This window comes from Malurus melanocephalus, unplaced genomic scaffold (assembly GCF_030028575.1).
Source record: "Malurus melanocephalus ecotype Western Australia unplaced genomic scaffold, MMel_1.1 scaffold_144, whole genome shotgun sequence".
NCBI classification, from domain to species: Eukaryota; Metazoa; Chordata; class Aves; order Passeriformes; family Maluridae; genus Malurus; species Malurus melanocephalus.
The window spans coordinates 1269564-1286205 of NW_026623376.1; the positions used below are offsets into that span (position 1 = coordinate 1269564).

At 46.5% G+C, this 16642-nt stretch overlaps 1 protein-coding gene across 6 annotated transcripts in view; it reads right to left on the reverse strand.

Moving 5' to 3' along the window:
• The window catches only part of TCF7 (transcription factor 7), a 70591-nt gene extending 60951 nt beyond the window's left edge, over positions 1-9640 (reverse strand). Inside the window, exons 1-3 of one of the 6 annotated variants that reach the window (XM_057371331.1) lie at positions 8940-9640; positions 8807-8873; positions 8312-8421 (exon numbers count right to left, since the gene is read on the reverse strand). In XM_057371331.1, coding sequence (XP_057227314.1) covers positions 8312-8421; positions 8807-8873; positions 8940-9137 — 375 coding nt within the window. In that variant the 5' untranslated portion in view covers positions 9138-9640. The remainder of the gene's footprint in view (positions 1-8311; positions 8422-8806; positions 8874-8939) is intronic. The other 5 variants (XM_057371332.1, XM_057371333.1, XM_057371334.1 and 2 more) reach the window with 5 other exon arrangements.
• Between the last annotated feature and the right edge of the window lie 7002 nt (positions 9641-16642).

The following is a 16642-nucleotide window of genomic DNA, read 5'->3' on the forward strand; positions in this document are numbered from 1 at the left end:
AGTAATCTTTTTTTGGTCAGTCCATGATTACTATGTAGCTCTTCAAGGCAGACATGTACTTTGTATATTATAGTACCAGAATCTTCAGTGGAACAAAGGAGACACTGTTGAGACTTATTTTTTGCCTATCATTTAATCAAATGCAAAGTTGTTATAACTGGAGGGGAAAAGTGCTCTAGATTCTAGTATCCAGTTTTACTTTGGTTTCAAAAACTTACCACAGCATTGTTGARTTTATTGTTTTCTTTAACGAAACACTAATTTTGGGACCCTGTGAAACACAACGAAACAGATCCTTTTCGTGGCAGCTGAGCCGTGTTTAGCACAGAGGTGGTGGATGGGAGAGGAGCAGTGGTTTAAAGCCATTTTGGTGACCCCTTGCCCAGCACCTCCAGCCAGCAGGATGCTCTGGATGGGGACAGCTGAATTCATCAGGTTTTGCAAACCCTTATCATCCTCAGTGCTGACCAAGTGTCCCACCTTCACCATGAAGCCACTTGACAGAGGTGGTGGTGGTGGAATAGTCCTTCATAGAGAATGGTCATAAATAACATGTGCAGAGAAAGGCAACGGAGGTGATGAAGGGTGTRGAGCAAAAATCTGTTGAGGAGCAGCTGAGGGAGCTGAGGGGCTCAGCCTGGAGAAAAGGAGGCTCRGGGGGGACCTCYTTGCTYTCTAAAACTATCTGAAAGGAGGGTRGAGCTGGGTGGGGGRGAGTTCAGTCWTTTCTCCCAAGTAACAGGCGATAGSACAACAGAAAATGGCCTCGAGTTACACCAGGGAGAGGTTTAGATTGGATAATAGGGAAAATTTCTTCACTGAAGAAGCTGACAAGCCCTAGCCTAGGCTGTTCAGGGAAGTGGTGGAGTCACTATTCCTGGAAAGATTTAAAATATGTAGATGTGGCAGCTGGGGACATGTTTTAKTGGTAACCTTGTCAGTGCTGGGTTAACATTTGGACTCGATGATCTTAGAGGGCTTTTTCAGCATAAATGATTCTATGATCCTAAATTATAAAGCCTCAAATCAAAGATCAGTGACAGAGCGGTGCTAAGTTGCACTGTAAGGAGGTAAAGGAAGGAGTTTCTTGTCCAAGATAATTGACCAAGAAAAAGATCCTGCTGCAATGAAGCCTCAGAGGCACAAGGGTTGCAAACCCTTTCTTTAAGAAACAAAACCAGTGGGTTTGTGAACCACCAGCATGTGCTGAAGTGGCAGTCTCATGGTGAGAACAAGACCYGGGTTTGTGTTCACAGAGGGTTTGGTCCAGACTGTGCAGGTTCTTAGGACACCTCATCATTCACCCCATGAAACTTGCACTGCCTGGGGCCTGGAGGGAGCTGCCCTCCTGGACTGACCACTGGACAAGCTAGTAGACAGAACAGGCACCTGGTCTTTACTGATTCAGCTGGATTAAAACTGGAAACTAGGAAGTGAACAGCTCTGTATCCTGTATCCAACCCTCTGAGTCACCCGTTCGCCTACCAAACCTTTGTTTCATCCTCCAGACACAGAGACTAATGAGCAAGTATCATGTTATAGCCTATTTTTTAAAACAGATATTCAAAGAATAGCACATGAAAGAGCCTAGAGGGGGGACTCACACGTCCCAGCTCGGCACCAACGTGGGATTTGATCAGGCTGAGAAGCTTTCCCTGCCGCAGTGGCWCTGCAAAGAGTTCAGGAAGCAACTTGTGCCTGCTCTCCTATTGCTGTGCCCTCCACCCACCACTGGYAAATGATGAGGTAAGAGCATTTGTACATCAGGCTGGCAGAGATGCTGACATAGCCATCCCCTGGCTCCCCGAGCAGTGAGGTGGAGTGGCAAAGGCATGGGAAACCAAAGGCTCTGGGCAACCTGGCCCAGTGGCTRKTGTCCCTGACCRASSCAGGGGGTTGGAATGTGATGATCTTTAAGGTCCCTTCCAACCCAAACCATTCTGTGATTCTGTGAAATGAGCAGCTAATGGAAGGAGAAGGAGCTGCAGTTGCTGTGGCCAAAGCCTTGGCGAGGTGGGATGGAGAGAAGCTCCCACAGTGGCCACACCTTCAAGAAGACAGCTCTGGGATGTCCAGCACCCGGTCCCTCTTCTAATCAGTGGGACAGACAGGGGAAGACAATCCTCGAGGATTTATTGAGGAAACTGTGAGTCACAGATGGTGCAGAACATTTTAGTAACTGAAGAGCAGCACGTGCCTGACTGTTCACCCAAACTCCTGCCCAGCACAGCYTCACTGTGAGAGTAACGAGGCTCACCAGAGATCAGGTCCTTCCTCACCTTCCCTGCGGTGAACTGGAGAGGGGGCTCAAAGGTCAACCCACAGGAAACAAAGACTAAATTTGGTCTGGATGAATCACGGCCAAAAGACAGACAAAGAACAGCGGGCGTGAAATTAATGGCAAGCTGTAGATGTTTCCTCAAAACTGATGTTGATGTTTCCTCAAAACTGTTGATGATTCTCAGCACCAGGCTTTGCTCTCCCTGTAACCACTGTGCCAGGTACACTCAGACACACAGTCCACACCAGATTGCCATCTCAGGTGTGCAGCTCACACCACCCGTATCCCARAATCCTGCTTCCCTTGCAGATCACACTGCAGATAGAGAGGGYTCAGTCTGTGATTAGGATCTGGCCCTTTGCGGAAGATCCAGGACAGCAGGCAAGAGAGTCATCCCTCGGGAACCAGCCATGTCTGTTTAGTCACAGGAACACACGYGGGGTTACTGGACTGGGTACCTCAGGACACCCCATTGCAGGGATTAGCCAGGGTTTTCACCCCAGTGCAGGAATTTAATGGTGCCAGTAGAGCCCTGGCATGAGAGGGATCACAARCTGCAAAGTAACACACGAGTGAGGGCATTGCAGAGCCCCTCCTGCTCCCCCTTCCCTCAGTTACAGCTTTGGGTACCACACCAGCTCTGCACTTTTCATCTTGGACAGGCCATGTGCCACTCAAACCCAAATCACTTTGTTCTTCATAGTTACAATTTCAAAACCACTCATCATTAACATGGATGAGCTTTGGGAACTTGAACTGATGTTAACTTTTTGCTTTTCTCTCCAAATTCTCAACCGGTCAAGCCCTTAACATTTCACAAACAGCAACAGTCAGAAATTTGCAGGAAYGGTTCCTTTACCATACAAATCTCATAGCAACTCCTCGCCAACAAAGCATCCCATGCCTGGGAAGCCAGTTCCAGGGTAGCCTGTGAAGGAATCCCAGTGGGAGAGCAGATATTGTTGAACTGTCTGAATCACGTGCACACTTATTCACATGCTCAGATTTACATAAAACTTGCTTTTGTTTCCTTGTGACATTTTACTTTCTCTTTTTTTCATTCCAAACAATTTTAAAAATAAGGTTATATTAGACCACACACATGCAGTGCTGTATCATGTCGCTGCTTCTTAAGCAGAACTCTCTAATTTATTTCAAAGGGAAGTTCTGCTTCAAAATTGAGGGTGTGATATGAACTCAGAAATTAACACAAGAATTTTCCTTGGGGGGAACCAAGACTGAATCAGACAAGCAGTAAATGACCTCGGAAGCCCTGTGCCTTGGTACATCCACCTATCCAACATTATGCTTTAACATAAAACATAATTTTCACCATTATCTCATTTCGAGCCAGGTAGAAGAGCTGAAAGAAGAGGATTTGCTTTGGTCAGGAGGGAACAGATTACTCATCTGTCTGTCTGCCAGGCGGTCCATCAGCAGCCACTGCACTCCTGATTTCTGCCGGGAATGTCACAATTTATGGGACAGGGAACCATCCWGGCCAGGTCCTGCAGTGCGAGCCCTGCTGCTGGGGAACCTGGCTGGGACACTGCTCTCCAACAGCAGCAGGCACTGCTGGAACACACAGAGCTGCTGCTGGCTTCCAGCTGCCCTCCTTCCTCCTTCTGCACACAGCATCTGGAGAGGGACACAGCAATCCTCTCACAGCGACAAATCCCCTTCACATGGCGGCTCCGGGGAGTTTTCCCACTGGTTTCAACAAGACCAGAACTCAACACAGGAAAAAGCAATACTAMACTATTGCCCTGACAGTGCAAGTCAGGACAGAAAAGCAGAGAAGCAGCTGAGYTGCAGATTTCCTTCCGCCAGCTGCTGTGGGGGCCACGGTCTCCTCCTGCAGAGGAATGGAGCAGCCTTGGGGAAGGGGATGCAGCAGAAGCAGCYGTGTCCTGGGGCTCAGCTGCCGCTGCTTCAGCTTCTGGCCAGTGAGGAGAGCCCCAGACTGCAGCTCCATGCGTTCTGACCTCGTGTTAGACATTTGGGCCCTGTGGCCCCAGGCCAGCAGTAACTGCACTTTCATCTTGCCCTGCCCACAGGGACATTTCATACCCTCGGAACGAGCTCAAGGAGCCCAGCAGACCACAGGGACCAGGCTCTGAAAAGCAACATTATTTGCGAATCCTGCTGTCTTATTTGGGGACTTCATCTGTGCGGGGCTTAGGGAGGTACCCCCACTCTTCTGCTCCCATGCAAGCTCTGGTTTGACAACTTAGTAATTAAGAAAATGAGGTTGTGTCTRTTTTCCAAAGAAAGAGAGGCTCTTGCACTTCTGTTTCTCACACAGACAGAAAGTCCAGTGCCTCAGCTTTACATATGGAACATTTTAATCCTGCCTTTACACTCCTCACAYGCTCACCACACACACCTGAGATGCACAGAAGGTGTGAGGAGCTCCCCTCAGATCTCTCCCATCAGTGGGAGCAGGGAGACCTCGTGCCCTATATACAGGGCAGCATGGCTCATTCCCCTATTTTATAACCTATTTACGAAAGGAACTTAAAGGAACTTGTAAGTGCTCCTTTTACCATTTAACTACCACACAGTACAAGATATAACAATGCTCAGAAAACCCCCTCAGGTCTAAACTCAATTATACAACTGTAGCAAGAAAAATATTTTAATCTGATCAAAGTGTTAACATGTTTGACCATGTCTGACCTCTAATGTTTGTAACCACCTAAAAGGCTGATGTTCTTACTAAGGATGTACCTTAATTTGATTTAAAGTCATTTGTACTATTTAAAAAAGGATATAGCTTTATGATTTTATWTTTAATTTAGAAAAACAGTTCCTCAACTTCTTCATATTATTTGGATGTTTCTCGCAGATTTTTAACCCATAAGCCCTGTATATTTCACTCCGGGAAAAGCTGGACTTTGCACAAGGTGGGATAAAGTGGAATCATGAACAACCACGCACRCAACACAACTCTCACCGGGTGAGAGCCATCTCTGCTGGGGCCTTGCACAGTGTCAGGATTTCAGACCCACACAAAAACTCTTAAACTCCCCAGCCCAGCAGAGGTGTTCCACAGCTCCCAGCACACGGGACACCCGGGCTCAGCCCTCTGCCCTGTCCTCAGCYCCAGAAGCACCTCCACCCTGCCCACCTCCCCAGCGACAGCTCCACTGCACCCCAGGAGACCTGAGCCTGCCCAAACCAGCAGCACTGCGGCTGAATCATCCTACCCTGGCATTTGCCACCTTCAGCCAAGGTGGCCCACCCTTGCAGGGAGCTCCTGCCACCCCTGCTGCTGCTGGCCCTCCAGGGACCATCACCTGGGCTCACCACCATCATCCTCACTGCCAGTGGTACCCAGACACCCTCAGAGCATCGCAGCAAGGCATGTAAATAACACGAGTGGGTGTGTTTTGGTAAAAAGAAGCAATTTCAGCTGGGAGATGTGGGGAGCTGAGCAGGATGCTGGGGTGAGCAGTGTAACAGTTAGTGTCTACAAACACCTTGAGGGAAACAAAGCAAAAGTGATGCCGCTGAGAAAATCAGAAAGAAAATAGGAAAGCAGCAGCCCGGTAGCAACACACCCAGGCAGGCAGCTGCTGGGGCCAGTCCAGAGCCGCTTGCTGCTCCCTGACAGGGTTGGTGGGGAGCCCACCGAAAACAATGCGGTTTCACAGAGCGTTGAAGGGCAGGGGTTCAGCCCCAGCTCAGCACCGGYTGCTCTGTATCTTTCAGGGAGTTACACTCTATTTTCAATCAGGTAAATTACTGTTTGCAATGTAAAGCCCTGACAGTTTGCCAAAATACTCCTGGGTTAATTTTTTTTAATTGATTTTTTTTTCAAGATTCTAAAATTAATCCTACTTGCAAACAACYGTTTCCAGGAAGCCTCATTAACCAAAATACAATCTCCACTATCAAGTGCACGCATGACCATGATACGTAATCCTATTCACTAACACAACCCTCCTCCCTGACTCTACTTGTGCTAAAGTGTTAATTAAACACACTTTTATGGATGGTTAAGTATCTGCAATCTTCGGTCACAGATCTGACCTCCTCAATTATTGGAAGCAGCCACCAGATTATAGCCCACACTTTATATAATGTACACAGCAGYAATAAATCTATATGACAGCAATCCATAATTTACTATGATAACCTTTGCACAGTCAATAGAAACACAAGACAAAATTGCCCAAAATAATATATTGGAATAGCTATTGTATTAAGGTGAAAAACCACAAGACCAGCCCTCATCTGAGGAAGAAATTTTCCCCTATCTGTTGGGTAACAGATTTTTAATTGAAAACACCAAATCAGCTCTTCATAAACCATGGCAGGATTCAAACAAGCTTAAAGGAAGCTGGCAGGGGCACTGGATGATTTTGGTRGCTCTCAAGGGGATGGGATCATTCCTTTTCTACTACTTACATTTTCTACCCTTCGAGCTCTGCACAGTCTATTTGCTCCTGTCTGCTGCTTTGACAGTAACCACTTGGATTTTATTCCATTATCAAGGGAAAAAAGCAATTCYTAAACCACAACCTATTTTACAGCCTAGCTGCTAATAAACAGGTTATTGCACTTTGCTGCCCATCTAGGAAAAGTTTAAGATTGAAAGAAATATTCCACTACAGCAAAAAGTTGCTGGACTAACRTAATTCTGGACATATCCAGATTCCATCTGAGAGAGCAAATTAAACGTTTTTATGTAAGGCAAATTTTAAAGCATTTAAAGTTTATTGGGAAGAGAACAGCTTAATATTTTAGGGGATGAGGAGGATACCTGGTACCTGGACAAGGTGAGAAGCACCAGAAGAAACGCTTACAACAACATGCATTGGCCCTGCCTTGCAAACACATCTTTTCTTCCTGTAAACTGAAGGAAGACTTAAAAATTTAGGGACAGATCCTCAATAACTGCAAACTTCGKCAAAGTTTGAGCAGTCTGCAGCCAGGAAAACTGACTCCCCTAGGAAGAGCTGTGTGCGGTGCAGGCAGGCTCTCGTAGGGACCCGTCTCCTGCTGCCCAGGCCAGCTGGGTCGGGTGTGAGGATACAGCTCTGATTCCGACAAATAAAACTGAGTTTCATACCCCAAAATCCATCAATTTTTCATTATACCAGCTTTACATCCTACCCCTCTAGTGAACAAATGAYCAGAATTAAGGACGGGTGTAAATATTCTTTTAAACTTTATCCCTTTAAAGGTTAAAAACTGAACCTGAAATAAACCAAATTACATTCTGTCCTCAGCTGTCAATAGCTAATGCAGAACAACATCTGAAACAAACGCAGAAGTGCCGGCTCCCAGGAGCGACACCAGCACTGGCTGCTGCAATATCAGGACATKATTTTCTGAAGTTCTGATAGAGATGGTGATGGGAAAAGAGCGCTTTTGTAGAGAAGCCTTTAGTTTAATCACTCATGGAGCAAAACTTAGAAACACGAGAACACACAGAATAGCTAAGGCTGATTTAAACCGATAGGGAAAAACTTTACAGGAAGAAGATGGGAATAGTCCTCCAGAAACAAGAAGCCTTTCCCTAAAAACCTCTATTGCCATTTTTGAAGAACAAGATCCACTTTCTGGGCCATCAGCCATAACAGACCCCTAACACACGGCATGCCAGTATCTGACTGTTTTACAGGCAGACACATCTAACTCAAGCTCGGCTGCGGGACACATCCCTGAACACAAACACAAAGACCCAGAGCTGTTGCCTCCAAAGCTCATGACCCAGAAAAAGCAAGGGACATTCTTTCATTAGATATTAGGATTTGACTGCTGGAAGAGTAAAGGCAAACCTGGAATATGAGGAGATWAGAAAAGCAGCTCCACCGGCTAATTCAGACCGAAGCAGACGCTTCCTGCCGAGCATCTCTCCCCCTTCCCTTCTGCTTGGACAGAACCGTGCCCAGGTATTTCAGAAACTGGGCTCTAATTTGTCAGGAAAAAAGCATGTGTAGGTGCCTGCACAATACCCGCAACATACTTCAGCAGTGAGAGAGGCCACAAAACTTCTCCACGAGGAGAGGAGGAACTCACCAGAGGTGACATAGATCCATTTGGCAGATACGGATCTGAGAGCATCAGGAAAGGGTAACCAGAATATGCAGATCCTTTGTACATCCCTGGGTCCTGGTGTTTCATACCTGCTGRAAACAATGTTCCCTGTCAAAACTGGTCTTGTGACAGGTGATTCGCCTGCCTATCGGGGGTCCCCAAAGAGGTTACAGCATGTTGTGGGAGCCTTTTTGTCCCGTACTCCTCAGAGAAGGTGTTGGGGGGTGCCAGGGTGGATCCCCAGGGTGGGGACAATGAGAAGCCTCGGTGCTGTCAGCAAGAGCTTTCCCGCTGGGGGCTGTGGTGGCCGGGTTATTACCCCTCACTCCCAGAGGTGACAGGGCGATGGGCCGGGGAACCGGGGCGTCCCCATCCCGGGGAGGGCGAGCAGTGGACGGGGCGCGCTGGGACAGACCAGCGGCAACCGGGAATGGGGAGAGGGGGACACAGAGACACGCGGAGGTTGCTGTGACTAACCATCATCCATGTGGTCCGGGAGCTTCTCCTGGTACACCCTCTGCGGATCCTGCACTCGCCGGAGGGCCTGCACGGGGAGGAGAGAGAGGGGCAGCGCGGGGGCGTGGGGCGGGGGCCGTCCGGCCCGGCTCACCTCGGGATCGCCGGCGGCGGCGGCCGGGCTGCCGCTGCCCTCGGACTCGTTCACCAGCGAGGACTTGAGGTCGGCCAGGTCGCGCTCGGTGAAGGCGTTCTCGGGGATCTTCTCCTCCTGCTCGCCCTCGTCCTTGAAGGCCAGCATCTCGTCCGTGGCGCCCAGGTCGTCCCCGCCGCCGCTGCCCAGCTGCGGCATTTTCCTCCCGCCGCTCCCTCCCCGCCGCGCAGCAACTTTCCCGGCGAGTATTGTTCTCCCGGATCAAGCCCGTCGCAATTATTATTTTTTTCCCTCCCTCAATTATTATTTTCTCCTCTTAAAAAAAAAATTWAAAATAATGAAAAAAAATTGGTCCCTCTTGAATTTTTTCTTTTAAAAGTTTCTTCCTCCCTTCAACTTCTAAACTTTTTTTTTTCCTTTAATTTTGCTCCCCTTTTCCAAATTCCCTTCAAATCTTTCCTTTAGAAAAAAAAACCAACCAGAACTGCTTTTCCCTCTTCACTCTTTTCGTTCCCCCCCACCCSTTCCCTCCCCGCTCCGGCTGCTGGCGGGGGGCTCGGCCGGCTGCGGGCGGGCAGGCGTCGCGGGATGCCGGGCTCCACGGGCCCCCCCGTGCCGCCGCCGCCCCCCCCGCCCTCCGAGCCCCGGCAAGTTTGGCTGGAGCAGCGGGCGCCGGCGGCTGGCGGAGCACGGAGCGCCCGGTCCGACTGCGAGCGCGGCGGCGCGGCGGGCGAGCGCTGCGACATCAAAGCGGCCGCCGGGTGATTGGCAGCGCCGGGGAGGGGCCGGGGGCGGGCACACGCAGGGACACACACACACACGGACACACAGACACCGGCGGAGGCGCGCACACGCGAATGGACGCGCTGAGACACACGCGGACACGCGCACCCGCTCCGCCGAGTCCCTGCGTTAAAGTCACGGCCAGCACGGCGCTGTCCCCCGCCCGCGATACAGCGGGACCGGCTGCGGGATGGGGCTCGGGGGTGCGGAGTGGCCCGAGGGTGGGCAGCAACGGGGGCTTGGCACAGCCAAGTGTGTGTGTGTGCACATCTGTGACACGCGGGTATACACTCGCACATCTGCACACGCACCTGTGCCCACCTGTGTGCACACACGGACAGACATGCCTGCACACACGGACATGCCTGCACACACGGACATGCCTGCACACACGGACATGCCTGCACACACGGACATGCCTGCTCACATGGAAATGCCTGCACACATGGAAATGCCTGCTCACAGAGACATGCCTGCACACATGGAAATGCCTGCTCACAGAGACATGCCTGCTCACATGGAAATCCCTGCACACACGGACATGCCTGCATACACGGACATGCCTGCACACATGGAAATGCCTGCACACACATCTGTGCAACACACACACGTGCCCCGTGCAGGTCTGTGCACATCTGCATTTCTGCACACACATCCGTGCACACACATCTGCACACGGACCATGGCACAAGCTCACTTCATGCAATCCTGCATGCCCACAGCTGTGCACACACCTGCACATGTCAGTGTTTGGCTTGCACGCACACATCTCACACATATCCACACATATGTGCACTGTACACACACATCAGCACGTGTAGGGTCTGCACGGCCCCACACAGGCCTCTGCAGGTGTCTGTGTGTACAGCTACACACACAAACACACCTGTGTACACACACAGCTGCACATCTGGCACAAAGGAGCACTCAAATTTAAGCACACAGCAGTGGGATCCACACACAGCCCAGACACATCAACACAAAAGAACACACAATTGCACAAGTCAGCATGCACAGCTAAACATCTGGCATGCACCAGTGTCTGTACACACATCTGCACACACAAACACATCTGTACACTCACATTTGCCTGTGAATCTACAAGCACAGATCAGCAGCACATGACTGAACCTAGAGGACAGAAGGCCATACATGGAACTGCAGTTACACATCAGAACACTCGTGTACACACATTGACACGCATCAAGACGTGTGTGTGTGTGCACACAGACACGGCACAGATGTGTGAGACCTCAGGACATGTATGTGTGCACACAGGCACCTCAGCACGTGTATGTGTGYACTGAAACACATCAAGATGTGTGTACAAACACCCACTGAGACATCAGGACACGTGTGTGTGAGCAGATAGACACCCRTGGGCACACACTGTGACATCAGGATAGGCATGCACACACATTGAGACACATCAGGGCATGTATTGAGCACAGACACACAGACACAGACAGACACACACACACACATGTGTGCCCACAACAGCTGCCTATTCGGGCCATGGGTGCTGACACACTCGTGTCACACGTGGGTGCCACAGGCCACCTGCTGTGCAATCTCAGGCACGGGCAACACTTCTGCCATCGCACCTTTCGGAGCACAGACGTGACGTGGGGTGGCAGAAAATTATTAGTTTTCCTGCCTGGCCCCGAGGGTCAGGAAACAAGAAATTACCATCTTTGCAGCCCATTTCGAAGGCACTAGACACTTGTGTGTCGGCGTCGGAGGGTTTTTTAAGCAGTTCCCATGGAAAAGGAAACTCCCCTTCTCTTCTGATCACACACGACAGGTCCTGTGCATGTCTCCAGTAGCTTAAAACAACACACCGATATTTATTTTCCTTAATTAAGATTGCATAAGATAGCCCTGGGTCCTGGAGACTTTGCTACAGACTGTAATGACGCCATGTAAATTGTTTTTTATGACCCAATATACAACATATTGTCACATTCAGCCCTTGAATAGGAAGCTAAAAATCTTGGTCCCTATTTTTCTTGTTAATTAGGGTATTATTACTAGGGATATAATCTCATTACTTTTTGGGGAGGAGAAGAACTAGTCGGARCCACTTTGAAAAGTACTTGAGTATATTTAAATGGAGCAAAATCTGTCTTTCTGCTAATTGCTGATTTTGCATGACATAGAATTATTGTTCTGATTTCGGGGCACAGTTGATGTGGGGCTGAAGAAGATGGGAGAGGGGAAGGATGCTGTTTGCTTTTCTCCTGCTCAGTTTTCTCCTCCAAATGAATGAGCTGCCCCATAGGAAACTCCATCRGCAAATTTCCATTCTTTTAAACATCCCAAAAATAAAACAAGATGCAGCCACTTTGAGGAATAATCATTTGAATGAAATATTTGCTACTTTAAGATTTTTTTTCCTTCTTCTTTCAGATGATCCTCTTGTTTTGCATGTGAAAAAAAATCGTCTGAGATTTACAGCCCTCCCAAATGGAGATAAAGCCTTGGCAATGAGTTGGAAACCTGTTGTAATCTGTGATCCAGGAAACAAAGAGCCTCATTAATGCAGAGACTTTGGTGAGCCTTTGATGTTAGCTAGCATAGCATTCACTCTCAGTTCCATTTGCATTTAAACATTCATAAAAACATCATCTCTGCTTCCTTTGCCTTAAGCAATTTAGGAGTAAAGTATAGCTTCTATTTAAAGAAACCCACTGTGGTGAGGCTTAGAATACAAATATCACATAATCTTCAAGCAGAGCAAATATTTTATCCTACATTTCTGGTGGGCACGTTTAATAATATTATGTGYAAGACCCAAAATAAAAGATCCATCTTATTTTCATTAACCTTACACCACATATTCAAGTCAAAAGAGAAAACAGGCCCTGTTAATTCTAAATATACAACATACCAATTTGTGGAAGGAAGAGAATCCACAGGATTTTATATTATTGACAAGAGCTGAATTTTTGAAAACTGGATGCCTACAGCAAGGTGCCTAAATCAGTATTTAGGCACACAACACTGAAAACAGTGAGTAAGGTCAGGTTTATATAAATATATAGCTTTCTGAACTGTAGAATCTTCATCATTGTTTAAAAATGGAATAGAAAAAGATTTAAATTTTTTTAAAAAAATTATTTTTAACAGAATCAGAGAAATAATAAAAAAATAAATAGAATAAATGTAACATGTGAAAATTTTCTTCCAAGAGAAGGCACTGTTGCCCAGATGGAATCCTGAGGGAATGGCAGCATGTGGGGAATTTGGGGAATCACTTAGAAAGCAAAGGCCTGTCTATCTTATTAACTTCAAAAGTATTATTTTCCAACACACCTAGGAGAAGTGGAACAGTGCAAAAAATCCTGGAGTCGGCTTGTCTTGACKTTTGGAATTATGTAGCTGGGGTTGCTCACGTTCCCTGTACCATTAAAAATAACAGAGCAATGAAATTGATCCCGTGTCACATTGGGAGCTCTTGATATTCCCCCTTTTACCAGCAAATACAAGGAAATCTTTATGTTTGGTGCYGTGAGTCAGTGCAGCCTGACTGATGTTTGAAGCATTATAAGCAAGTTTCCTATATGATGAATATCCAAAATTAAAAACTGAAATGGAAAACACTTAAAACCAACTTTACCTTGGATAAAATATTTCTGGAGCTGGATCAAAGGAAAACAAAAAGCTTGGCTTACTTGTCAGATCATATCTGCACTGAACTTCAAGGTTTGATTTGTATTATTTACATGGAAAAGGTCCCAAGAAACCAATTTGGCACTAAATATCTTCATTACGTTTTTTCGCTTGTATGGGTGATTAAATCAATCTAGRGTTCCTGTTTTAATTTTTTTTGAAAGGTGCAGCCATCTGTGAATTGAGGAACTTTTCTGATGTCATCTTTGTGCTTCAGACATACTGTTTTCTCCTCCTTTTAATTTTTCTTTTTTTTTTTTAAATAAGGAAACTTTTAAAGGAGCATGTTTGCTTTACTATTAGAGTTTCTAGCTGTCCTTCCAGTAACTGTTTAGAATTAAAGGTGTATGTTAACTTTTTAGAACATTTTAACTGTAACACCTGCAGGTAACAGTAAACCAGATTAAAATATAACCAAGCCTGTCTGTTAGTGCGCCTGTTCCTCATGCTGCATTTATCAACATGTTCCCTGAATGTTGTGTGTGAAAGTCAGCACATGTATTCTGTGCCACGCTATGCACAGCAGCACCGTGTGGTTTTACACSTTAGAGTAAGTGAAGCCTCTCCTTTAAAGTCAAATTAAATCTTGCTGACTTTTCCTTAGACTAGGGTTTCACCTTCTGTGCTTTAGAAGGGCCTTCTTTGGATTTATGTAATTTAGTTATTTTTTCCTCTCTGGTTTTTTTTTATTTTTTATTTCAAATGGATCTATTTGGAGTAGCCCCCATTTTACTCTGTTTGGACACATTTTGTTTTCACACACAAGTTCATTTAAGGTGGGAAAGTGACACATCTACCCCTGACAGGTTAAACATCCTAYATCAGCTTTCCTATTTCATTGTATTTGTGGCAAACATGTTTCCCTATATATGCATATACAAATCCAAACATGCTTAAATTTCAACCCAGATTGATTTCAGCAATTTTTTTGTAGTTTATTAATCAATTCTCCAGTAACAGAGAATCCTTCTAAATATTTACCATTCTTTTGGAGAAAAGTATTTGCACAACTGTCCCATAAGGATGGCTTGATTGATAGATTGGCAGTGCCAATATTTCAGATGAGACGGATGAAAACTTGTGTGGAGGATTCCAGCAGGGAGCAGGAGCTCCTGGAGGACAGGCTGGTACCAGCTGAACTAATCCTGGCAAGTGACCAGCGTAAATCAGGCCACTGAAAGCTCTGTTTTGCCCAAAGGGGTTTACACTGGTGTAATTACCTCAGCATAGTCATAGCAGGAACATTTCCTTAGTCTAGACAAGCTCTAATACGTAAAATAGATCTATCGCTTGCAACTGAAACATCCTGACCCAGCTGAGGCCAGGGAGAAGCCTCGTGTTCTCCTTTCCATGTCGCCTTTCTCTCACTGGTGTGTGCCCAGGTACAGCAGGATTTAGGATTGGGTTTGAACATCCTCCAGGTTTGTTGGTCTGTGAYAGAAAAAAATGGTCAAGCAGTGGCTCAGCCATTTCCTTACTGGATTCACTCTGCCCATCTTAATCTTGAGGGWTTTTTAGTGTTTATTTGACTTCCTGCATTGATCTAAATGTACTTAAAGGGTTCCCTGACAGCTGCCAAAAGTTCGCTTTTAAACTACCAACAGAAAATGGAGTCCCTGACACTGCAATATTTAGGTTGCTTTCGAATATCTATGTGCTTTTCTGGAAATGTTTCCAGCTGTTAGRACTGAAGACTCCGTTTTTCCCCTTTGGGAGTCAAGACTGGGGCCAGCATCCTGCTTTCTCCAGGAAAACAGGATAATGTCTCTCAAAAGATTTTATCAGATGTCAAAAGCCATAGTGTGAAATCCATTTTGGAGCCCTGTGATCTTCGAATCACTCCCKGTGTGTACAGCCCAACATGGCACAAGATACCATCAAATATCCTGATTTTTGGTTTTTTTACCCTCTGTTCTGATTTTGTCAGATTGTAAGACCATCTCTTCAGGCAATTTTCACTTAACAAGTCTTTTCTTAGTCCCTGATACAATAGCACTTCAGATTATTAAGGGACTTTAAAAGACTAAGCTATTTTTCACTCTGCATGTTTTGTTCGCCCCTTGCTGTTGGAATTGGACCAAACAACTGGCATTGCATTCCATATTTCKTATTACTCTCACTGTCAGGTTCTCAGGCGCTTGCCCAATGCTGAAAGATCTGAGTTTCAAACAGGAAGGAGCATGTTTATTTGTTTATAAAAACACTTTTCCAGGGCTGCATCCTGTGGTCACACAATCATCCAAGGAGTCCCTGCTCCGATGACTCATGCCTCTAAATTAAAAGGATTCATGAGGACGGATTTGCAGAATTGCACTCATTTTTCCACAACTGTTTTTCCGTAATCTGTTGGGAAAAGTATGTTGATTTTCAGGTCTATAAAGCTTTATTTTTTACCAAATYAAGGTACAGGGCTCCTTTTTTCTCTGAAAGTGTCCTTTACATTTTAAGCAAATCCTTACAAGACAGTGGAAGTAGCCTCTTGTTGTGCATTTGCTACAATTCACATGAAGTACACTTTGTCCTGGGATTCCTGTTTGAACACTGGATGGAACAAAGTACAGGAGAGATCCAAATATTGTTCTTTTAGCTCAGGCTCTGGTCAGACTGCAGCTGAGCCTGGTTAAGAGATGGCGATCCAGACCATGTGCTTCTTCTCTTGTTGTGTATGTCCCACCAAAGGTGTTCCATCAGGCAGGGCAGCCTAATTTCACACAGAGGCACTCCCCAACTCGCTTTTGTCTGACTGAGCTTATTAATAAAAGACAGCTCTAGCATTAGAAGAGTTAGTGGAGGGAAATGGTGGAGTCACAATTCCTGGCAGTGTTCAAAAAGCAAGTTCATGTGGCACTTTGGAATATGATTTAGTGGGAAAGTTGTTCTGGGTGATCTTGAAAGTATTTTCCAACCTTAACAATTCCATGATTCTATGATTAATTTTGAAGTTTTAAGAATAATTTTGAAAAGTCTGGGTTAGATCAGGATGACGATCATTGCTGACCATGGGGCTGGATGGCAGCAATGAACAGCTAAAGTGAGGGGCAGACAATGAAACTGGTTTTAGTTGTGGTGACTGGGACATCTGAATGGAAAACTGGATGTTGAGAGGGCAGTAAAAGGAGCAAGACCCAAAGCAGAGGCTGCTTCACTGAGAGATACCTGCAGGGAGTAGTGCTGCTGAGGAAAAAGGGAAAGGTTGGCTGCAGCTCTCTCTAATGCCCACATCAGCACCTCGAGCTGGTGCAGAGCAG